This window comes from Esox lucius, chromosome 4 (genome assembly GCF_011004845.1).
Source record: "Esox lucius isolate fEsoLuc1 chromosome 4, fEsoLuc1.pri, whole genome shotgun sequence".
NCBI classification, from domain to species: domain Eukaryota; kingdom Metazoa; phylum Chordata; class Actinopteri; order Esociformes; family Esocidae; genus Esox; species Esox lucius.
The window spans coordinates 248,882-274,733 of NC_047572.1; the positions used below are offsets into that span (position 1 = coordinate 248,882).

Sequence of the window (25,852 nt, forward strand, 5' to 3'; positions counted from 1 at the left end):
CACTGCACATCACCCAAAAAACACCATTCCCACAGTGAAGCATGGTGGTGGCAGCTTTGGGACTGTTTTTCTTCAGCTGAAAATGGGGCCTTAGTCAGGAAGGAGGGAATTATGAACAGTTCCAAATACCAGGCAATTTTGGTCCAAAACCTTCAGGCGTCCATTAGAAAGCTGAAGATGAGGAGGAAGTTCACCTTTCAACACGACAACGACCCAAAGCACACATCCAAATCCGCAAAAGCATGGCTTTTTTTTGGAATGGCCCAGCCAGAGGCCAGACCTGAATCCAATTGAACATCTGTGGGGTGATCTGAAAAGGGCTGTGCACAGGAGATGTCCTTGCAATCTGATTTGGAGCGCTTTTGCAAAGAAGAGTGAGCAAATGTTGCCACGTCAAGATGTGCCATGCTAATAGACTCCTACCCAACAAGACTGAGTGCTGTAATAAAATCTAAAGGTGCTTCAACAATGTATTAGTTTAAGGGTGTGCACACTTATGGCTGCCTGTTAGGGTTAGGGCTGATTTTAAGGTTTACTCTTACCCTATAAATCAATACATGGACTTGCTCCTACTTCCCTTGCTGAAATTATCCAGCCATACATACCTACACGTAACCTATGATCGCAAGATGCAGGCCTTTTAATTGTACCTAGAATTTCTAAACAAACAGCTGGCGGCAGGGCCTTTTCTCATAGAGCTCCACTACTGTGGAATGATCTGTCCATTAAGGTTAGAAATGCAAAGTCAGTGCAACTTTCAATTGTCTACTAAAAACTCATCTCTACAGCACGGTTTATAATTAGGTGTAGCCTGGCCCGGGAGCGTGAAGGTGACCAGTAGGCTTGATACTGTCCACCCTTGCTGTCTTGCCAGATGGGCTCTCGTCGCCACTGGGATGCCCTCCCTCCAATGCCTTTCGGGGGAACAGTCACTGGCTTGTTGTTGACTCTCTGTTGCGCACTTGTGCAATTGGGCTGTACGCTGCTGGCAATACTCTGCCCTCATTCAGGGGGGTTGCGGTTGGTGGGTGTCCCTTTGGTTGATGCCTGGCAATGTGGGTGGATTGATTTCCTGCCTGTTGGGGCCAAGGTGTTACGCTGCTATATTATTGTGCTGGGGGATATGAGGAATGCACTTCTAACTTTTCTCAGTCTCCTCCAGTTTTACATTTTAGGAGGAGATGAGGTCCTGGTCCACACCTGCGGAGTACCTGGTTTGGGGGGCCCATTGCTGTCCCTGTTCTTGTCCATCTGGTCATACTTTTGACCTAGTCTAGAATCAAATAGACTCTGGATTTAGCCCAGAGAAATTTTATTATTCCAATTGGACTCTTAATATCTCACCCGGCACAGCCAGAAGAGGACTGGTCACCCCTCTGAGCCTGGGTCCTCTCTAGGTTTTTTCCTAAAATTCTGCCTTCTTAGGGAGTTTTTCCTAGCCACTGAAATCCAACACTACTGTTGTTTGCTCCTTGGGGTTTAAGGCCGGGTGTCTCTGTAAAGCACTTTGTGACAACTGATGTTGTAAAAAGGGCTTTATAAATACATTTGATTGATTGATTGACTTATGCAACCAGGTTATTGTGAGTTTTAAATGTTTCCCCCTCAAAGATTTCTTTGTTTTTTAATTGAATTGTTCACATTATTGGTCATATTAATGGTGGAAATCATTAGGAAACCCTTTTACGAATATGTTAGCACCTCTTAAAACTGTTGTGTTGATTAAAGAAGCAATAAAACTGTCCTTTAGAATTGTTCAGCATCTTCTGCATCAGTGAAGGAACTGGATTTTGACCCTTTCAAGATTAATTCCACATTGTCAATTAATTAATGTAACCAATTAATGTAATATATAAAGAGAGTATTACAATTACAGTACAAGTTTCAAATATAAAGTTATCCGGAGATTGAAGATGCAGGCAGGAGTGAGGAAAATGCAAGAGAGCTTCCCCAACTCCGCTCTGGTTTATATCCCCAAATTAAATGAGTGGGGGTTGTTTTACTAACATGAAGATACCAAGATTAGTCTTGGAGAATAGATCCCCTTATCATCTAGGGACAAATTCCAATCTATGCCTCCTGATACCATATTGTAAAATAGAGTGATTTACTCATGGGTTCAGCGTAGGGCATGACCCTAGCTTCTGTAGTCAGACCAGAGATAAACATTTGTAACATAAACATTCTGATAAAAGAACATGATCAGACTGTCATGTCCTGCCTATGCCCTTAGCCATCACTGCGCTGGGCTGGGGCCATAGTCAGGACAGCACAGAAGTTGGTGCCTCTAGGCACCTCTATTCATTTTGGTCTCCCTAATTTGAGGCAGGTGTAGATCATTGCCTCCCATTGGCGATCCTACTTAAGTTCATTGTTTGGCCACATCTGGTGTGGATCATTTTGGTTTTGGGCCTGTTGCCCAACGTCACTGGTTGCTGCTATTGTTTTTGTTTATTAAAAAAAAAATACATTGATTATTACCGCACTCACGTCTCTGCGCCTGTGTCCTACCTACATAACCGTGACACAGACACACAGAGTATAGGCTAGGAAAGGACAATTGAGGATAATTATGAATGGCTTGTACTAAATACTGCAAAATCATCGAATATTTAAATAAAGATAGAAGTTAAATTTTTCGGTTCCTTCATCAGCGTCTGTGGGTTCAATTTCAGGCTCAAAAAGGCTCAAAATAACGTTCTTCTGAAACCCGTAAGTCTATTCTTGTTCCATGCGAGAAATTGCCAAGACACTGAAGATCTTGTACAACGATATGTTTTACTACCTTCACAGGATAGAAAGAGGTGTGGGAGGCCCCGGTGCACAACTGAGCAAGAGGACAATTACATTAGAGTGTCTAGTTTGAGAAACAGACACCTCACAGGTCCTCAACTGGCAGCATCATTTTATTGAACCCACAAAACACCAGTCTAAACGTCAACAATGAAGAAGCAACTCCAGGATGCAAAGAGCAATCCATCTCAGACTGACCATTATAAAGATATTATTGAGAAGTGCAAAAGTACACAGACACTGGACAGAGGAAGAACCCTGCCCAGAAGGCCTGCATCCTGGAAACTGAACCTGTAATACATTTTTGTACAGCATAGAAGTTGTTAATTCCACAATTATAATATGTTTTAGTGGAAAGGTGACTGGCGATGACATTAAAATGCTTAGTTTAGGCTACCAAAAACATTAATTATAGATTAAAAAATATAATGCTGTTAATCATATAAATGAATCGCACACGTCAATGTGTTAACTTTTTCATATACATATATACACGTGCTGGTCATAAAATTAGAATATCATCAAAAAGTTGATTTATTTCAGTAATTCCACTCAAAAAGTGAAACCTGTATATTATATTCATTCATTGCACACAGACTGATATATTTCAAATTTTTATTTCTTTTAATTGTGATGATTATAACTAATGAAAATGCCAAATTCAGTACCTCAGAAAATTTGAAAATTACTTAAGACCAATACAAAAAAAATATTTTTAGAAATGTTGGCCAACTGAAAAGTATGAACATGAAAAGTATGAGCATGTACAGCACTCAATACTTAGTTGGGGCTCTTTTTGCCTGAATTACTGCAGCAATTACGGCTTGGCATGGAGTCAATCAGTCTGTGGCACTGCTCAGGTGTTATGAGAGCCCAGGTTGCTCTGATAGTGGTTGGCCTTCAGCTCTTCTGCATTGTTGGGTCTGGCGTATCGCATCTTCCTCTTCACAATAACCCATAGATTTTCTATAGGGTTAAGGTCAGGCGAGTTTGCTGGCCAATTAAGAACAGGGATACCATGGTCCTTAAACCAGGTACTGGTAGCTTTGGCACTGTGTGCAGGTGCCAAGTCCTGTTGGAAAATGAAATCTGCATCTCCATAAAGTTGGTCAGCAGCAGGAAACATGAAGTGCTCTAAAACTTCCTGGTAGATGGCTGCGTTGACCTTGGACCTCAGAAAACACAGTGGACCAACACTAGCAGATGACATGGCACCCCAAACCATCACTGACTGTGGAAACTTTACACAGGACTTCAAGCAACGTGGATTCTGTGCCTCTCCTCTCCAGACTCTGGGACCTTGATTTCCAAAGGAAATGCAAAATGTACTTTCATCAGAGAACATAACTTTGGATCACTCCTGTCCTTTTTGTCTTTAGCCCAGGCGAGACACTTCTGAAGCTGTGTCTTGTTCAAGAGTGGCTTGACACAAGGAATGTGACAGCTGAAACCCATGTCTTGCATACTTCTGTGCGTGGTGGTTCTTGAAGCACTGACTCCAGCTGCAGTCCACTCTTTGTGAATCTCCCCCACATTTTTGAATGGGTTTTGTTTCACAATCCTCTCCAGGGTGCGGTTATCCCTATTGCTTTCACACTTTTATTCTACCACATCTTTTCCTTCCCTTCGCCTCTCTATTAATGTGTTTGGACAAAGAGCTCTGTGAACAGCCAGCCTCTTTAGCAATGACCTTTTGTGTCTTGCCCTCCTTGTGCAAGGTGTCAATGGTCGTCTTTTAGACAGCTGTCAAGTCAGCAGTCTTCCCCATGATTGTGTAGCCTACAGAACTAGACTGAGAGACCATTTAAAGGCCTTTGCAGGTGTTTTGAGTTAATTAGCTGATTAGAGTGTGGCTCCAGGTGTCTTCAATATTGAACCTTTTCACAATATTCAAATTTTCTGAGATACTGAATTTGGGGTTTTCATTAGTTGTCAGTTATAATCATCAAAATTAAAAGACAAAACACTGGAAATATATCAGTCTGTGTGGAATGAATGTATACATTATACACTTTTCACTTTTTGAATGGAATTACTGAAATAAATCAACTTTTTGATGATATTCAAATTTTATGACCAGCACCTGTATATATATATATTGTTGGTGTTCCCGGGTCTGCAGTGGCCAGTACCTGTCAAAAGTGGTCCAAGGAAGGAATAGCAGTGAACCGGCGACAGGATCATCGATGCACGTGGGGAACAAAGGCTGGCCCGTCCAACAGACAAGCTACTGTAGCTCAAATTGCTGAAAAAGTTAATGCTGGTAATGATAGAAAGGTGTCAGATCACTCAGTGCAGCGCAGTTTGTTGTGTATGTCAGGGTGCTGTTCACTTTCGAAAGCGCCTACCATGGGCATGTAAGCAACAGAACTGGTCCATGGAGCAATGGAAGAAGGTGGCCGGGTCTGATGAATCACGTTTCCTTTTACATCACATGAATGACCGGGTGCGTGTGCGTCGTTTACCTGGAGAACACATGGCACCAGGATGTACTATGGGAAGGATTTAAGCCAGCAGAGGCAGTGTGATGCTTTTGGCAATGTTCTTCTGGGAAACTTTGGGTCCTGACATTCATGTGGATGTTACTTTGACACATACCACCTACCTAAGCATTGTTACAGACCGTGTGCACCCTTTCACGATCTTAAAGGATCTGCTGCTATCGTCTTGGTGCCATATACACCTTCAGAGGTCAAGTGGAGTCCTTGATGTGTCAGGGCTGTTTTGGCGGCAAAAGGGGAACCTACACAATGTTAGGCAGGTGGTCATAATGTTATGGCTGATCGGTGTCTATAGTAATGCTATGGAATTTGCGCCGGAAGCAGCCTTGTGAATTAGTCCACTATGCCAGTGGTCCAATAAGATAAACGGGTGTTGGGTTCCTGACAAAGTGAAAACAAAGCTCTTTTGGAACTGATCCTCTCAGAAGCATTAAGCAACAAGCACCTGCTGCTCACACAGACTTTTAAGTTCCTTCACACCTCCACTCTAATCAGACTTGCAAGAACTATTTTAACATCCGTTTAGCTGAATATCATTCACACGGTTTGTTTTTCATTCTGATAGAGAGGTGAGGTGAGGTGGAATGTCAAGGAGGGAGAGCGAGATTAAATAGATTTCCGAGAGAGAAAACAAAGATACATCTGAGAGTTGCTGAATGAATGAGGATAAATAGGTTTCCCTAACACACTCGTTTTGTCTGAATGTAAGACCTTTTCTGTTCTTCGCACTCTGCCTTTTTCTCTGCCTGTCCCTAACCCATCTTCCCAAAGCTATTTCCTGGATCCAATTATCTCTCCCACATTCCTTACAGTAGGAATTTGAAGACCTGGGAGAACATGACATACCTCACTGATAGCTCATCACAGATATAATAGCATATCTGATCTAGGAAGACAGACAGAAAGAGACTGAGAGACAGAACCAAAAAGAATCAGAGAGTGAAAAAATGAAGAACATTTGAGAGTGTTACAGTAAATAGTGTATGAGTTTGAGTCAAAAAGAAAGAGGAAGTGAAAATAAAATGAGATGAACGCATCGCATGTTGCTGTGCACTTTTCATGACTGCGTGGGTCTTTGAAGGATCGTCGAGATCGACAAAGGAGAATGAGTAATCTCATGTGGGTACCTGTACGTCTGGATCTTCGATAACAACCCACACTGATTTAGATGGACCAAGATTACTTGAAATCCAGAGAAAGTTTTGATTGGTCAAAATGGGTTAATTCATCAACACAGATATGCCTAAAAAAACTTTACATATCAATGCAAACGTATTCCTGACTGCATGTGATAGACATGATGTGGAATGGGGTCACACATCGTATATGGGGGTAGGGGTTAAACCACCACATTGACCCCTTCAGTCTTACAATTTGGCTTTCTCTCTGCTTCTTCCTCTTGTTTCTCCTCCACCTCCTTCTCCTCTCGTGTCGCTTCTTCCGCTCCATCTTTCCAAGCCAGCACCCACTCTAGGCATGAATGAGAAAGTGATGATAATGAACGTTGTCACCCTTTGGTTTTAAACGTTTTCTCTTGGGCATTTCTCAACAAAAAAAGCAGTTAGCATTGCTCAAGGAGGTAAGGCACCACAGATGGAAAGTTTGTGTGTCTTTGCGTGTCTTCCGATGTTTGTTTCTGCCAGCTTGCTTCTGCGCGTGTATGTGATCAAATGCACGTGCGTGTTTGTGTGCATATGAATAGACGCTTGTAGCAACAAACACCAGGCCCTTTTGAGTATGAAAACATGTATTTAAGAATGTGTCTGTCTTCCTTAAATAATATATGGCGATAAGGGGGTGGGTACGTTTCTGAATTGAGTGGCTTCTGGAAATCTAAATTCAGGAGTGAAAGTATGAGTGACGTGTTATTGTTTTGATCATTTATATTTTACCACTTTGATGGGTGATATGTTTGGGGCAGTGAGGTGGTAAATTGAAAAGGGTGCTTTATATTATATGAAGGCGTGTGTGTGTTTGTAACCATGAGTTGCTAGCCTCATTCCTGGGTCTGTGAATCAATGTATTTGCTATCAGTAATGCTTTTTGCTGTGGGACACACGGACACAAAACACACATACACTTGTCAGACCAGTCTCTGAGGGACACAGGCAGGCTAAGACACTGGCTAAGGCTGAATCCACTATAGTGTGTTGGTGTGTGTGTATATGTGTGTGTGTTAGATTGTGTGTGTGTGTGTGTGTGTGTGTGTGTGTGTGTTTGCAGTACATTTGCAGTACAATTTTAAAAAATTCAGTGTTTTTAATGAGTTATGGTTGTTATAGGATTACTTGTGGTTGTTAATGTTATAATGGTGGTTATGATTGTTGAATAGCTGTGCTTGTGTGTTGCCTGCCTCCTTGAATGTGAGTGTGTCTGTGTGTGGGTGTGCACTGCTGGAGTAACATTTTTGGTTGAGTGTGTGTCAGAATAATTAATGTTTTCCTGCCAGCAACATAGTAGGAATTACAGCCAGTGAGATTCTTCTAGCTCACTGTTTGTAGATTTTTACACCCGCCTAGAGTATAGAAGTGCTTTACAAAACCAATGACCTGGTAGAGATAAAGAAATAGGTGAGACAAATAAATAGAGTGACCAAGAGAAGCAGAGAGTGACAGAGCATATGAGGTACAGAGGAATTGTAAAAGAGACCAAAGGTTTGAGAGAGGACTATAGAGAGAGACAGAAAGTTAGAAGCCAAGTGTTAAAGAGTGTGAAAGATAACAAGTGACAGAAATTCAGGGATTCTGAAAGGCTTGAAGAGAGTTCTACATTCATATCCACAAATGTTTTTGTTTCCTTTAGCAATTGAAGCCTTTAAATTTAATTTAATGAATATAAAGAAAGAAAGAGATCAGAGAGTAAAGGCAAAACCAAGAGGCGAGAGGGCAGAAACACTGGAAAGAAGAGACTGGAGTGAGAGAAATGTATAAGGAAGGCTGCGTACCATGACAGTTTGCACACAATGGAGAGGTCATGTTATCGTCTGTCACCTCTTTCACATGAGACACTTTAGCCTCTCTTGTCATCATTGTATGGCACACATCAGCTTGGAGAACAAATGTTTTGCCAGTAGGTCACATCATGAGTTTATGTGTGGTTTGTATATGTGTTGGTATGTCTGTCATTATCCAGTGTGTGCTTTATTTACCCTTGGCATGTGACCGTAGGTGATTAGTTCTGGCCATAGGCCTACTTCTGTTCTCGTACAAACTTTGACTAAATGATTCACATTTGTTGATAGGCTTAATATGTATTTCAGTGTAACATGATCATACTGTAGGCACACTCATTATATTGTCCCTCATTTGCATTACAAACTCTGTGGTTAGATGACATCAGTTTTAATCAATAGTTTGTGGTAAAAACCTCCATCTAGAAGAGGTGTTTGTGTTTCCCCTGTGCATCATCCACAAGAGTACCGTGCAACATGTTGGGTGGCAGTAATTTTGAGCATCTGACATTAAACCTGAATAAGATGTGTTGCTGTTCGTGAGTTAGACTATATACCTACATTGCTTTTGTAAGTTTCTCGGGATAAGGGCATCTGCTAAATGCGGGAAAATGTTTTAAAACATTGCTCAAATGAAACCTGTAAAACATCTCATGCTACAACATTTGAAAATATGGCGGGATGTAGCTTATTGGTTGGAAATTTGGGGCCGGTAACCAAAAGGTTGTTGATTTGGACCCTCGAGCCGAGCACTTAACCCAAATGGCTTATGGGAAGCACTCTGGATAAGACTGTATTCTATATGACTACAGTGTTGAAATAAGAAATATTTGGAGCTTACGTTAAATTCCAGGTAGGCCTCAATATCCAGAGGGATCACTCCAGATTAACTTGAATATGAAACACTTATCCTGTTCTCCAGGTCGTCCACATATTTGTCCTCTTAGGGCAACGGTAAGCACTCTTTCCATTTGTAAGCTGGCCGCTTGTTAGGGCCCTGGGGACAGTGGATGGATGTTAGCCGCCAATTGTAGCTCCAAGACTTTATTTTTTTAAGCCTTTACCAATTTAACCACCCCATGAATTAATGGTTATCGGCCAAAACAAAGGAGTTTCAAAAAGTAATGCTTGGAGACAGAACTTATGGTCCGTGGGACGATAAATCTTATATCTATGAACTCTATCCCTAAACTTTTCCCAACCTTAACCCTTAACTACTCTTAATTAATATTTAAAGGTAACCATTGACTTTTGTTACAACCATACCTAAAACGTAACTCATTACCATTTTTAAGTTAATGCCTGAAGTTAAAACATTTTTGTTGTTGAATTTGTTATAATCTTGTTGATACATCTCTGTTGTCACACTTTACAGAGATGTTCTTACCAGTGTGCCCACATCACATCTTCCTCCTGCTTGAGTGCCCACCTATCGCCTCCTATCTCCCCACATCAAAGTGTTCCATTTAAAAAAGGACGGGTGGACACAAACCAACACATGTATACACTCAAACACACAAACATACACAAACCACATGTCCCCCCTCCTTCTCAGTCTCTTTACCTCACCATCTCCCTTTATATTCCTCCTCTAACACACCTCTTACCACCCTCCCCTCCTACCTCCCCCTTTGGAATCTGAATTCCAGCATCTGGCATTTTGAAATTGCTACAAAAGTTCCACAGCATTCCATTTATCTAGGCACATTATTGTTTCATTTTTTGGGGAGTGCCTTATTCAAGTACTTAGTACTGCAGGTGCATTCTCCCGTGGAACCAATCATAGCCTGCGGCATAGCTCTCATGCCTTACATAGTCTGGCCCTGGTTGACTAGGGCCAGGGGAACCAGAAACATAGCAGGATTTGGCCAATAAAGTGAAAGAGCGGTGGAAAGAATGAGGGAGAAGAGGGGAGTGAGAAATAAAGGGAGCTTTTGTTGGTTGTTGAGTGCTGTTTTAGCTCCAGGGTACAAGAGAGTGTGTGTGTCTGTGTGTGTGTGTGAGTGTGTGAGTATATGCGAGTGTGCATCCACTCCCTTTCACCAATAGTAACATGACCAGTAGGTTTGTCTGTCTGGTTGACATGTGACACATTCATAATCTCCCTCACTTTCTCTTTATGGCTCTTTCTTTCTCTCTGTCTATCTTTTTCTGTACTCTGGTTTTCTCTCTCCCTCTCTCTCTTTCTTGATGGAACAATGTTTTGCTCACCATCGCTCTTTTCCTCTCTCTTCTCGCTCTCTCTTTGCTGTCACTCTGACTAGGCCTTAACTCAGACGTAGACTTGCTTTCCTACTCTCTCCATTCTCTCTTCATCTCTTCTGCCGTAATTCTCGTCTGATTGTGTCACTCGCCTTTTCTCTCTCAGCCATTTCCTCCCTTTCCTCGGAATTGCATCGGTTTCTCTTTCAACTGATCACAATGTAGGTGTAGCAATGTCCTTGCAAGCAGCTCAAAGCAACACATTGAGTCTGTGTTGGTCTGTGTGTGTGTGTGTGTTTGTTGCTGTTTGTGTGTGTGCATGTGTGTGTGCCTGTGCCTGTGCATACTTGATAGGGGGAGACATTCATAAGAATACACAATACAACATCATCCATCTCCCTCGGAGAGAGCTAATGAGGATTTCTCTTTTTTCCTCCTCTCTCTTGATTTAGCTCACTTTTTTTCTCCCCCTTTCTCACAACAAAACACACATGCCTTTGCTATCATATTCCACCTTAAGCCTCACAGACACTTTTGAGAATCAATGAAAAGCGTCAGTCTGGCATTTTTCAGTGGCTGATTTAAATAATCTGGGGAAGATGGACAATGTTGTATTGTGAATATGACTCCCCATTATCTAATGAAAGAGTCCTTTCTTATCTGTCTTTCTTATCTGGACAGCTGGCCACTTGCACAACCATGCACAATCTCAATGGACACAACCCCTTCATTCTTTCATATAGATATTTCCGTCATATCTTCGCCAAGGGCTATGGACATGAGTTGGAAAACAACAATTTCTTCATCTATCATTTCAGAGATTATGCTTTTAGCACTATCAGGAACCAAATGAAAGGTTTGGGTGTTTTACTGATTTATGATGTCGGACAGGTCTCCTCCTGTCAAGGTCAGAGTGTTTTCCGCTGACCCTGACATTCCATTCTCAGAGGGAATATGTTATTTATTTTTTGCCCAGTTTTTTTTTCCCAACCAAACACGTCGGTAATATAATCTCAAATGGCAGGTTACCACATAAATCAATTGACTGGTCACAGAAATTAACTGTACAGCTGACTATAACAACTAACTTTATTTGGAGCTAATGCCTTTCCCCAATGATATAAATTATACAGAGAAAATGTATTAAAATTTCTATTAAAGGCCTAAACAAATGATACTCATAATGATCATAATCAGAGGTCATGTTGAGCTAAAATGTCTGTATTGCTATTGTGTGTAAAGTGGAACTGGGGTGCAACTGACATTTCTAGGAGTCTATATTCTATATTCATAGCTCCTTTGGGTCTCTGTTCCACTTTCCCAAGATAGAACCTGCTGAGCAAGTGCTTTTATTTACTGATTTATGTGGAAGACGTAATGTCTTCCACAGAACAATTCTTGTTGCTAAAATAAAAAAGGAAATTAACAAACAAATAAAAAGGTTAACATGCATATACCGCTTGTGGAAAAATATGCATGGTGCCAGATAACAAGAAACACTTAAATATGAGCCATTTTTATATGTCATGTTTGTATTTATATTTAAACATAGAAAACAGATTGTAAAACCCCACATGGATTATAGGGAAAAAGGAAAATGTGACTTCTAGCTGTAGGGTTAGGTTTGAAGAAAAACTGAAATTGAGCATGGTGCTAGATGTAGGTTTAGTTTAATGATTAGTATTTACAGGTTAGGATTAAGGTTAGAGTAAGTATTAGGTTTAGGACTAGGGATTTCTGTGTCAGGGTTAGGTCTTAGGTAAGCACAAGTGTAGAAAGGCAAACCTGTGTGTGTGTGTGTGTGTGTGTGTGTGTGTGTGTGTCAGTGAGAGGAAGAGAAAGGTAAATTATCAATATCTGCTGAAACAGAAAACAATTCCAGGGACATTAAAGGGATAATTCCTGAAGCCCCATCAAGTCATTTTTCCAAACAATCCATTATTAAGCTCTGTTCCAGTCTGTAGTGAGCATTATTAGCACTGTCCAAGTGCATGGAAACACTATCGCAAAGCTGCATTGCAAGTGGAAAAACACTTAAAATTACATTCAGTAATCTATCGCAGTACCATCGTTTGTTTAAACTGTTACACTAATGAAACAGCCGGCAGACTTGGCTGAATTCAAACTTGCACTAGCGAACTATTTCCTATTGCCACGATACGCTGCTTCTGTTCTTCGGCAGTGATGTTATCGAGGTGAGCGTGAACTTCAACCTCAACAAGTAATGTGAAGATAGGTTTCTTCAACTTGCTTTCTAAAATTGTGGCTAGTTTACACTTATTTATATTATTGCTATATTTTTTGTTATAGGATTGCTTTATATATTTTTTTATTCTTACTACGTAGATGTCGTGTGCCTTGTCACAAGAATTTCATTGTTCAAGATCACTCTGTGTTATTTGGTGCATTTGATAAATAAACTTTGAGTTGGATTTCCTTTCTTTGTAAGTATCGATGTTGACTTCTGCCTGCTTGTGAGTCTTGAGTTAATTAAATTCTACCTGCTCTGCGGGGACAATACTTCATAGTGTGGGAGAATCAATGGAGCAACTTCGTAAACAAGACATACAATTTTTACGAGAAACATTTTAAGAAAGAGGATCGTGACCCACGTTGACATAGAAGAGGACTAAATGCGAATGCAATTCCATAAAGTTACCCAGTTTAACCCGTGGAGACAAGACAGATCATAAGTAATACTTCTGATTCATTTGTTATAATACACAAAGTACACATTGCCTCTGGATATTCTGGGCAAGGGTGGAGATCAACGTGTTCACTAACGTGTTCCCCTCTCTTCTTTTATCAAGCTTTTATTCGGTCAATTCATCATCTGTGCATTATGGTTTGAACATGTAAGGATATATACTGTAAAAACGCTCTTCCTGTTCGAGTCAGACATAATATGAATGCATTTTCCTTTCTCTTTCAAGCAAATACAATTTGACTGTCTGAGGTGAATATCAAAGATGAAATATGTAACTTGCTTTCTAGCCAGTGAATACTAACTTTTGTTTACTGTGTATACACTTCCCTAAAGAATGCTTGGATTGATGCAATTGTGAACAAAACTGACCGGTAAACACAGGAAGTACCCGTTTATTTGAAATGAGAATTATAACTTGAAAATTATGAATTAAAACTTTATTTTGAAGCATACAACATTGTCATTTTCATTGAGGTAAACAACACCACTTGTCTTTGTTTGGAGTGTTTTAGAATAGTTTTCTGCTTGCAATGCAGCTTTGTGGTAGGGATATGTACAGTTTCCATTCATGAATTTGGACGATGTTAATAGCGCTAATTACTGACTCAGACAGAGCTGAATAATGGATTGTTTTAAAACACGACTATATGTACCTGAAGGACCTATTCGGGGTAAGGGGACTGTCACCGAAATATGATTTTTGGAAGCAATATCCCTTTAAACGCTAAGAGACAGTTGTGCAGACACAGATTAAACCATGTCTAGGACTAAAAAGTCAAGTTCAACAGAACATGCCATTGAGCTTGTTTTTTTTTTCCTAGACTAGGCATAATCTGTGTCTGTGAAAAGTGTTTTCCAACTTCATCTTTCTCTAATACTCTTTCACTCTTTCTATCAGTCTTTCAAATTTTTGTCTTTTTACTCCCCTCTACCACCCTCTATTTTTCTCTCTCTCTCAAAACAATTCTATCTTTATTTCCCCTCACAGCTGTGTCTCTCAGCAACTGTGGGATGGGATTGAGTCTGTGTTGGCAGGTCTAGCTTCCATTTTGGCCTATGGTATAGTTGCTGGTGTTGTTACTTGACAGGGGCCTGTAAGTCTTTCCCCGACCCAATTTGCGCACCTGTCTCTTCCCATAGTGATTGAGTGCCTGGCCCCATCGGCCAAGGGGTCCCTCAGGGATCTGTGTCGCACCCATCCTCTTTATCAGATCTGGCTGTAGCAGTCAGAGAGGATTTAGTTAACGGTTAGGTAATACACTCTACACTGAGAGTCTATGTGCACTTGTGTGTGGATGGATGCATTTGTGTGTGTGTGTGTTTGAGATACAAATGAGAAATGTTTGTAAGTGTAGATTGGGGCAATGTATGATTGTGTATGTGTGTGTGTGTGTGTGTGTGTGTGTGTGTGAGTGAAAGAGAGAGAAGGCCTCTTGGTAGCTTGTTCCATTCCCTAGTACCCTCCAGAGAGATGACTGCTAGTGAGTCACATCCAACGCCAGCACAAGTGGGATGGCTAATTGTATTTTAATTATGCTGCCATCAAACACACGACTTACACAGCTGCTTTTCCCCATTGTATCCCCCCAACTCCCTTAACTCACACACACCCACACACACACACACAAACACCACACACTGAACTCAGACTCAACCCACCAACGACAAAACCATGCATCCAAAAAAGCAGTTAATGAAACCAACGCAATTTCTCTTATATCTGTTCTCCTATCACAGCTTCCTCACCGCCGAGTGACGTTCTCCACTACTAATCAGGCTCAAGACCAGCAGGACCCCTCTCAGCACAGCTACTACGACAGCGGATTGGAGGAGTCAGAGACCCCCAGCTCCAAATCATCATCTGGACCCCGCATCGGACCCCTTGCCCTTCCTGAAGACCACTATGAGAGAACCACTCCGGACGGCAGTATCGGAGAGATGGAACATCCGGAGAACGGTAAGACCAGGTGGCATTTTCCCCTCTCTTCCCCCACAAAAAAATTATTATATCCACCTGGGTTTCAGCTAGGAATGCACACCTAGAAGAAATTAATAGAACCGATGAGTCATTGACATGAATGTAGACAAGTGTTCTATTTCACTTCTATTTCCATGCATGGAATCTTGTCAGATAGGAGAAATCCAGGAGAGGTCCATTTACTCTAGTCCCTCTACTGCATATTTAACCCTGAAGATTATACCCGCATGCAGAATCACAAACATACATGTGAAAGCAATTGGGTAATGACCAATAATCACATGGTTTAAATGACTCAATCACAAACACCTATGATAAGGCATAGTTCATCAATAACACCTGAGCCAGTGTGGTATATGGTGGTTTACCAGATTAAAGGGCTGTTGTTAAGGGCTGTTGTTAAGCACAACACAACACAAAGTGCCTGGACACCACCCTGAGCCAGCGTATATTGGTCATTGACCACAAACCACCAAGGTGGCTTATTGCTACTATAAACCCGGTTAACAACATAATTAGGTCCAGTCTCATATATCATCAGGGTTGGAACTACCCAGTTTATAATGGATTGTTTACTCCAAACAACAGTAAATGTTCAGCATTACAGTGTCATATTCTCGGGCTTTCAGCCAGTCAGGGTTCAAATTGTTTATAGTGTAAACTCAAAGAACAGTAAACGAATGACTATTGAAATATTGTGCATCTTTTGCTTGTACTTTGTGTAAGAAACATCCAGGTACATAACTGACTGTGACACGTACTACGCATCCTTTCCAGTGCAGCATGTTGTCCTTGAAACTATGCATTTTGCAACAGTATTTTCAGATGGCAAAAGATCAGACACGAATCAAACACACAGATATTCCCACATACTTTACACAAACACGAGTGGGCAAAGCAGGTAAGAATGACAGAATAGAAAAAAACATTTGAAAGAGACCAAGAGGTTGAGCAAGAGATAGATAGAGAAAAATATGGTAGAGGCTGGTGAACATTTGTATCAGACACATAAAGCCAGTTAACAGAGAGAGTGAGAATCTTCAGCCCAAATGCCACGGCTGTCCCTCCTCATCAGAGATGATTGGGGGCCGCAGGGAAGGGATACAGGGAGACTCTGTCTTCTCTCTTTCTCTCTCCATCTCTGTCTTTCTCTGTACCCATGCAGGTCGCACGTATGCCATCTGTAAACACAATTACTCACAGCTGCAGTGAGACGGCCAGAGGCTAGAGCCACCACCCTGCCCGACAAATAAGAGAGGAGTTAAAAAGAGAAAAATGAGGGGGGGAACTGAAGGAGAATAACGGGTATTCCCTATTACATTCCCTGGTTTGAATGAGGTCACAATGAGTGTAGGTTGTGGTGGGGGTCAGAATTCTGAAAGGGTTGAGTTAAGCAACACTGGTTGGATGAGTCTACTGCTGGGATGGTCAAAACCTGTTTTTCCCAAATGTGTACATCTGTGTTCTGCTCTGTTTGTATGTGCATCTGTGTATATCTGTTTGACTGTGCTGTGAACTTGTTCTATTGACAACAGCTGTTTACGGACTTACAGTCCATGCCAGCTGATTGTGACCACGATACTGTAATTGAGTTCCTTTGAACGCGTTAAACCGCCAGTGTGATCTCACAGTTCAAGTAGTTTTTCAACGTTTGACCAGAAATAGATAATGGGTGATGTGAAACTAAAAGGCTTAAGGTGATGTGAAGCTAATAGCTCTCCCCCTTGCCTTTAGTGGGTAGTTTTCAGGTTGAATATAGATGTTTGCCCCAGCTGGATAGATGTCAGCTTAGTGTGAACTGACTTAATCAGCATGCAAAACAAGGGGTCCTAAGCCTTACTTACACTTCACTTACATAACAAGCCCACAAGCTCCCAGACAGCACATTATCTACTTGCTTATCCTCCACATACACAAACACGAACACACAATGACACACGTCAAAACACACACCAGCACGCTGAGCTTTCTACCCGGCCTGTCTAACACTAGCCTACAAAGACTCCATGTGAGTAAACTGACCCTGACATTGGTGCTCCATCTTCAGCCGAGCGATTCCAGAGGACTCCTGGAAACCATGGTCCCGCCTTCCTTGTTGGAGATGCACTGTATTGTGTTCACGGATCACCCGCTGGTACAATGGAGCTAAGAATAGGAGGCAGGAATATTTAAAAAAAAAAATCCTGTAGCATTGCCCCCAGATGACTTGAGCAGGGCCCAGCCAGGAAGAACAGGCCTTACAGCTATAAATACCCTCCATCTCTCCCTAACACAGCCTTTTAGAGTACTGTACTTTAATATAGTAGTGATGTCTTAAAGCTATATGGTGCTGTATATAAAGGATTCGGAGAATGAAGAGAAATGTTTAGTGGGTGATAGAGTAAGTGAAAGGGTGAAAATAGGAACAGGGATTTGGGCGAAGGGTTAGGAAGCTTCTTTTCTCACTGTTCCACAGGGCTCCTATTCTATGATGGATTCCCGTGCCAACTTCATAACAGGATAGCGTCTCTGGATTATCGCATTATGATTTGATTGCATTCTTATAACATAAAACCATGTAAAGCAGTCCAAATTTTTTTCGCATTTACATTTTAGTAAGCACACCCTACTCAGTGAAATAGCTAAAAGCAACGATAGAAAGTGGGCTAAAAGGAAGAGAAAAATACAATTAATAATAGAAATTGCTAATGCAAAGTGGTATCTAATACCGCCTGATCAACGGAAGGAGCAATTAAGGTTGTGTCTTGCTCAAGGGCAGAGCAAAAGCAAACATTTTACTTGTCGGCTTGGAGTCTTAAACCAGCAACCTCACGGTTAAAGGCAAAACACTCTAATCAATTTATATCCACCTCCCCCCTAAAAAAAAAATACCCTCCTGAGTTCTGCCCCCAAATACCTACACACTCCTAGAAGCACCAAGATCACACCAATATTTGCAAGACCAGCAATAATTCCCAACATCTTTATTTCTTTCAACGTCCGCATTCGTTTTTTCTTCCTCTCCACACCCTCTCTCACACTCTCATCTGTCTGTTCAACCAGCAGTCCCCCTATGTATAGCCAGATAATGGAGAGTAATTCCATTAGCCAGGGCCTGGATCCCCTTGGGTGTGTGTTTCCGGCAGACCCCCGCCATGCCCTCCCAATGCTCTCACTTCCTCCCTTTAATAGGGATGGATGTGTCTGTGGAGCCCGACATTTTTTGGAAGGAATAGTAGGAGTGGAGGATGGGGTATACGGAAAGGGGGGGGCGTCCGATAGAGATTTGAATAGTGTGAAGGGACGGAGTTGATGAGGGATGGAAGGAGATTGAGAAGATGTGAATAGGCAATCAAGACTGGTATGAATCGGTGTCAGAGATGGTGTGAGCATGTAGGTGCTATGGAGAGATATTGAGTCTTCATGGGAAGGTGATAAAAGCGAGGGAGAAGGATGGGTGTTATTGGTCGTATCGAATAGGTCATCTCAGGGTAATGCTCTTCCGACAGAAAGGCTACAGTGAGATGCTGTACAGTGTGAAGTCTATAGTATAGCTGCAGGGGAAATGGCAGCAAGGTGTTTTGAAATACTGGTTAGCAATGGCTCCTGCAGGTGTGATATTTAAGCAATAAATCATGAAGGAGTGTGGTATATGACCAAAAAGGTACAGCGAAGAACTGTTCTTAGGTATGAAATGTAGTGCCTGCATGGAGCATTTTAGTTGTGGTGTATTGGCAATATTCCACAAACCCCCAGCGTTATGGCTAATTAACTGGTTACCAACATATTTAAAACAATACATTATGGTTTTGTCTCATACCTGGTTTGTGGTCTCATATACCACTACTTTCAGCCAATCAGCAGTCAGCATTTGAACCACCCATTTATACAAGGGCTTATATGGCAATGATCACCATGAAGATTATTGTGATGACTCATAGGAAGCACTCTTTCTAAAATATGACAACAATTATTATTTTGGGGATTATGAAAGCACACCTTTGCTAAATGTGAACCATGCTTAGAACACTTTTAAATGATTGCGTCCGTCTCCAGCGCACCACAGAGTCAACACTGCCATTCAGTCAACCCTGCTGTCTCAATTACATAACATCTCTATCTTCCCTTGCATAAAGTAGAAATGCTTTGAGAGCATACAGGGAATCGAGGAGGTTGAACCGCCGTTCGGATAATTACGTTACATTTGGGAGTAGTCTCATGTATTATCGAAGGGGAGGGCTGGCTGCTGAGACTGGCTGAGCCACTGCGGTGGTTATGGATGATTGTACTGCTTGGCGGCCCTCCCCTGCCGTTAGTGGCGGCGTGTTGCTCCTCGTTTGTGATGTGGGATGTTGTGTCTGCGCATGTGTGTCTTTTTTGTGGTGTGAGTGTGTGTGCGTATGTATGTGAGGGACAGAAAGAGCTCAGAGGGTGAAGACGGTCACACCTTTGTGATATGCAGAGACGAACACACATACCCATTATTTCAGCCATTCTATTTTTCCCTTAGGCCCTGTAAGGTACTCCCACTGCCTACAGAGATGGGAGAGAGGGAGAGAGGGAAGGAGAGATAGGGAGGGAGAGAGAGATAGGCAGGGAATTGCGAACTGCACCACAGAAGAATGAGGATCAGAGTCACTGCTTGGTTCTGGTCTGGCAGGGAGGGACGAAGAATGGATGTGAACAACAAGGACGATTGTATTCTTAATAATCATTTGATGGCCAATGTTTTTGTCATTCTTCTGGGCATACACATGTGCTATTTATTTGTGTGGGCACGTGCATTGTAAATTACTATCTGTGCAATCCACTTGGAATGTGTATGTGAGTTTGTGTGGCTATGTATGTGTACTGTCTTCATATTCTAGCCCATCCCAATCCTAAACCCTTCAACCCCCCACCTCTGTAACCCAAGTTTGCTTGCAGCCCTATCACATAATTGCATCAGCCATACAGTAATGGTTCTGACAAATACGCACACAAACAAACATACAAACGATGCTGAAGAGAGACTGAGAGGGAGAGCAAGATACAGAGAGATACAAATGAAGAGAGGGGAGAAGAATCTCAACCCTTAAAACATGTGCGGCACTGTTAGGGTTTATTTCCCAAGCACTTCCTAAGTTCGCCTTGTTTGACGAGGACATCTCATAAATGGCCATTACACTTTCATTTTGAGAGCAAATTGACTCCCTATTGCCTACCTCGTACTGTCTCCCCACCCACAAACCCACCCCTCTAATTTTCCTCTCCACCAACGATTCTACCCATCCCTTCCTTCTTTTCCCCATAATTATCGGACCAACCTATATCGAGGGAAATCACCTTGATAACCCCCCCCCCCCCCCCCCCCAGAACATACAATCTGCTGCCCAAAAGATTCAATCGTCAGACATATTTAAGATTGCAAAACACAGGAAATTGCTTTGACAGTTGCGAATCCGAGGCAAAAAAGCCCAGATGGTAGTTGATTTCTGATGATTCCTCATTTGTTGTCAGGAGATGGGAAATTATGCTTTCCTAACTGTTGTTTAAAGAAATAACAATGTAAGAGCTGAAGGTCTAAAAATGTAAGAGCTGAAGTGATTGCTTTTGCCTTCTTGTCATTTCGTCCTGGTTTTCATCTGAAAAAATTTAAACTGCCTCCAGTCATGGCCATTTATTGCATTATAGCTTGAAGAAAATTACAAATTGTCTTCAATTTGTTGAACTATTTTATTCCAGGTGTTAAGTCTGTTTCATATAAGATTCTGGTTTACCGTAAAACACAATTACATTCAGTATCAACATATGACCAGGACTGTTACCATTGCAATGTGGCCATGTTTGCTGGTGTGGAGGTGGGCAGTTGGAGAGATAACAGAGGTCTGTTTGTTGCAAGTTTGGTTTCATCAAGAGCAAAAAAGTATCTTTTTGCAGAATGTCTCTAACATGTGATGGTTTTGTTTTGGTAATTTCTGTTTTTGTAGCGTTAAATCTAACCTCAATCCTAACACTAACCTAATCATGTGACAACTAACTTTTACCATACAGTAACCCTAAAACTTTAATTCATAAGTTCACAAGTTCATAACGAGATGTTATTGATTGTAGCGATGCTTTCACAATGGAATGTACCCTAACTTAACATGCATTAGCAATCAAAAACATCTTGCTATCAAGATAATTGTGAAACCTTAACACACTACCGAAACATTGAGAAACAACATAATAGCATAATGTTAAGCTGCAATCTAATAGCAATGGAAATATGCTGAATGTTGTACAGACTAGTTACATGTAATTTCTAGGTTATATGGTCGAGATTTTTACTTATACATATATAATAAAACATAATGAAAAAGTGCATTGTTGTTCAATTTACATTTGACTGTTGAACCAATGGACATTGGAAACATTATTTTGTTTGACAAGTCATGTCATCACTAGCTAGCCACTCTGCTACAAATTGCATTTTTGCTGTTATCTAAAGAAAAGCCTGGGAAAGTGTTTTGTAGAATTGTATGTACATTTTACTTTATGTTGCATTCATTTCATGTGTACATACAGGATGTTTGAGACCGACAACAAATTAAGACAACTCTACTGCAACGGCAAAGAGGCAAGATGGCATTGAAAGTATCATGTGTTACACATTATTCAAAATGTCTCTGGTACTGATTGTTTAGCAAATATGACATTTTATCAGATTGAGACAATGGGAAAAGATAGAGGACCGAATTATTGCTGAATGAGCGTGGGGGTCAGATTTGAACTCATTTGGCATAGTTATGTCTCCTCTAGAGGGAGCACTTTAGATGGATAAATCAACCTTGTCCATGACAGACCTAGTTCAACATTTTCTACCAAATCCCAGAGACGTTTCCTATTATAAACAATGAATGGGAGTTGAGCCTTTCGGGATGTACCACTGAGATTTGGAAATAAAGAAGTAGACATTTGGTCCCAGCAGTGGGCATTGCAGAAGAGCACAACAGCACCATTTGTCTTTGCCTATTTTGTTGTTTTTGTGTCAATCTGGGGGTCTTTGCTTTTTGACCTTTGTTCCGAAAACCCTGCCCAAGTCAGTTCCTCATTCTCTCCATCATCCCCAAGAGGGCAAGAAGAAAATTTGGGAAAAAGGGAAGGAGAGGCAAGAAACAGGAGTGTGGTGATGGATGGACATGGAGGGTTGGGTAAAGCAAAGGAAGTTTTGGGGATGCACTTCGTTGATCAAAGCCAGACCTCATGGACCCACAGAGCACCCTCAACCCTTGTTTCCCACAGAGCCTAGTTATGTTGCAGACTGCCCTGCCCCAAGACCCAATCTGGCGCAAAAATGCCTCTCCACAGAACCATGGCTTCCCACAGAACAGATGTTCCCATGGAGTGTCGTTGTGCAGACCCTTTTGACCCATTCCCTTAGAACTGCTCCCTTGACATGTTTTCCAAAATTGGATTCCCAGATATATGGAAACATTCCCAACTCTCTTAATCAACATAGATTCACATTTTATATTGACTCATCTCTGTCTGGATTAATCCTTACCCCTCATATTCTCTTGCTTGCTCCCCTTCTCTTGGCCTCTAAATGTTCTCCATCCATCCTTCCCAATGGTTACACTATCATTAACTTATTATGGCTATCTTGGTGTTCATTGTTCTCTTCTCTGTGATCTCATCTTGCTCTCTTCATTTCTCCTTTCTCACTTCCTTTCCTTGTGCTTGCTCAATTTATCTTGTTCCCTGCTCTCCCCCTTCCCGCATTTTAGTTCTCCCTTTTTCTATTCCATTATATTGCTGTAGGCCTGAGAAAGAAGGGAGTATGCCTCCATGCCTAATAATCGCCCTCAAAGCCCTAGCATCCAACATCCTCACTCCCCAACTCCCGGTTCCTCTCTCATCACTCCCTGCTGCCTGTGATGGGCTCTCCAGGGCCTGCTCAGGGGGCCTCTCCCCTCTCTTTCTCTGCCTCTAAATGAGCAGTCCATGATGGTGGCTGGCAGTGGGTCAAACCTCAGCCCCCGAAGCTGTCAGAGGCTCCCAGCACAGCCACAAGTACATAGGCCTCATAAAGCCCTGCTGAAGGAGACTCCCGGTCTCTCTTACAAAAAGAGAGACAAACACATAAGCACAGGCATAGGTACAAAGGAACAAGTGGCAGGTGAACACACACACAAACACAGACAATGGATCTGACATCAATCATATACACATGACATTAAGCAGCATAAGTCTATGTTTGTCTCTTGCTAACTGTGACACACACACACATGCACGCATTATATATTTAAAGAAAAACACCAGAGTGCAAATCCCTCAGCTCTCCTCACACACATTCTCATTATCTATGCAGTGTGGAAACATTTTGTTCTATGTCAAATTGTTAAGAGACCATCGACTGCTTAAGCTATCCAGCCCCCCACATGCACATTCCACACATATACGCATACACACACTTTTTCTATTTCACTGGGATCAGTACTTAGATTGTCCTGGCCTGCAAGCCAATAGTTTCAGGGTTTTTCTACATAATGGTAATTTAATCACTTCTATTTGTTTAAAATCCAGTGGTTAAAAACATGTTTTACAGTGCTAAATATTTAAATAAAAGGTACAAATACCCACACCTTTCTGTCTCAGTTTAAACCATTTATTCAACATAGCTGGCTGCATTTGTCATCTGCTTCACTGCTAAGGCTAGGTTGATTAGCACAATATAATTTTCAAACTGTAGCAGCAGCTCATTCTCTAGTTCAATTGTTGAGCAGAGGCTGGTTTTGAAATCTACATTTTGGTTGCGCAAAGCAGTGTCCATCGGGAATTTACCATATTCAATTAATTGGATTCCTCCTTGCTCACATGATAAGTTGTTAGCCTTATTTTTTTATACTGCCTCATAGACAGTTGCTGGTTGGAGCTTGCCTCTGGCACCACTGAGCTGAAGAAGAGCATATTAATCTCGCTGTAGAAGTAATTGCGGCCAGCAGGTCAAAAGAACAGCTAAAATGAATGAGTCATTCAAAAATAACTGTTCTATGGTTTGGATTCCCATGATAGAGTGCACAGTGCAGTGTTACGGTGTGTCTGAAGACTGTGTTTTGAAGGGTTTTGTTTACATTTGGGGGGGTGCATTTTCAGGATTGATTTTGAGGGTTTTGCTGAAAGACCAGTCATCTGGATTCAAACCCATGCTACAGCTGTACATATTCACTAAAGGCAGTGTAATAGGGCACTAAACCACAATAGGACACAACAGTTTGCTTCATAATCAGAGGAAGATATTAGGGCTAATTGTGTTCATGCCACTTGAAAATGTTCTTCATTATTACAGTTAAAAGAGATGCCATTACTATTACGCACATAAAGAGTGTTGCAATCGCTAGCATGCACACATAATAGAATGTGACGGTTTAATTTGTCCTTTGTCTTTGTGTCTTGTGGAGTTTGGGAATTTGTTTGGGAATTTTGTGAGAAGTCCTCACTGATATAGTAATCACTTTAGGCTTGGGGTATGTTATATTTTAGGCTTGGGATTATGGTCATGTTTATGCTTAAATTTAGGATTAGGGTTAGGCTAAATTTTAAATTAAGAGTAAGATTATTTGGAGGAATATATTTTTATCCCAAAAATAGCCTTACAAGTAAATACAAAAATATCCCTTACAAGTGTATGTGTTTATGTGTGTTTATGTGTGTGTGTGTGTGTGTGTGTGTTTATTCTCTAAAAAGATTCTACAATTATTGTCCTGTTGTACAAGAGGTTTTTGTAATTGTTTACTAAAGGGCTTGGGTACTATCATCAGAGAAATAGCCAATGCCATTTAAATGCAGAATGCAAGACGAGGCGGTCTTGTGAGTACTGCTAATGGTTGTATAATCACTGCATTTTCACTGAATTAAAAGGTATTGTGTGTAAAGTATTTGCGGTCCCTGGATGAGTAGTCCAGTAGATCACAGACTCTATGCGTTATAAGACCATCTATTACAGATGGCCCTTACACGGTCTAAAGTGTTACCGCAGGAAAACGAACATGCTCGCAGGCAAACATACACACTCCATCCCCTCCGTAGCCATTTTACCTCAACACTGTTCCCTGTAGACTAGTGTTTCCCAATGCTGGTCCTTGGGACCCAAAGACCAGGGTGCCGGTATTTGTTTTTGCCCTAGCACTCTCACACCTGATTCAAATTAAAGACCTGATGATCGGTTGATAACGTCACTCCAGTGTGTAAGTGGTAGGGCAACATTTAAACCAGGTGTGTGAGTGCTAGGGCAAAAACAAAAAACGTGCACCCCTTTAGGACCTGAGGACCAGGATTGGGAAACACTGCTCTAGACCATGAAAACCATTTCACTCACAGGCAAGGTACATCCTTTCCTTGCCTTTGCATTGGGTGAGCAGGAGGGAACACGGCTGGTCAGTATCTTGTGCCCTGCAGTATTGAATGTTAAGTCTCGAACTAAGACATGGCGGTCCTCTTCAACCCCCTCTGCCCTCGGGTTATCCTGGGTGATACATGCCTCCTCGTCCAGGGATGGCCGGCAAACCACCTGCATGTGGACAGGTAGGAAAGAGGGTTGGAGCGAAAGAGAGGAGGATTTATTTTGCCAGGGCTGTTGTTTATTTGTGCTTATCTTCAGTGGCCTGCTGCACTCCTGTCAAGGCAGAGGGTGTGTTTTTGTGCGTATGCCTGTGTGTCTGCGTTAGTGCAATACAACCTCTCTCTTGTGCTAAGGCTGCAGCAGTAAATTGGAGCAC

General features: G+C 41.6%; 1 protein-coding gene across 8 annotated transcripts in view; it reads left to right on the plus strand.

Annotated features, from left to right (window-relative positions):
- Positions 1-25,852, plus strand: part of pcdh1b (protocadherin 1b) — a 353,309-nt gene that overhangs the window by 190,113 nt on the left and 137,344 nt on the right. For 7 of the 8 annotated variants that reach the window (XM_029119484.2, XM_029119483.2, XM_029119482.2 and 4 more), the window contains exon 5: positions 14,891-15,110. In XM_029119484.2, coding sequence (XP_028975317.1) covers positions 14,891-15,110 — 220 coding nt within the window. Of the gene's footprint in view, positions 1-14,890; positions 15,111-16,296; positions 16,394-25,852 lie in introns of those variants that run through there. The other variant, XM_029119489.2, reaches the window with a different exon arrangement.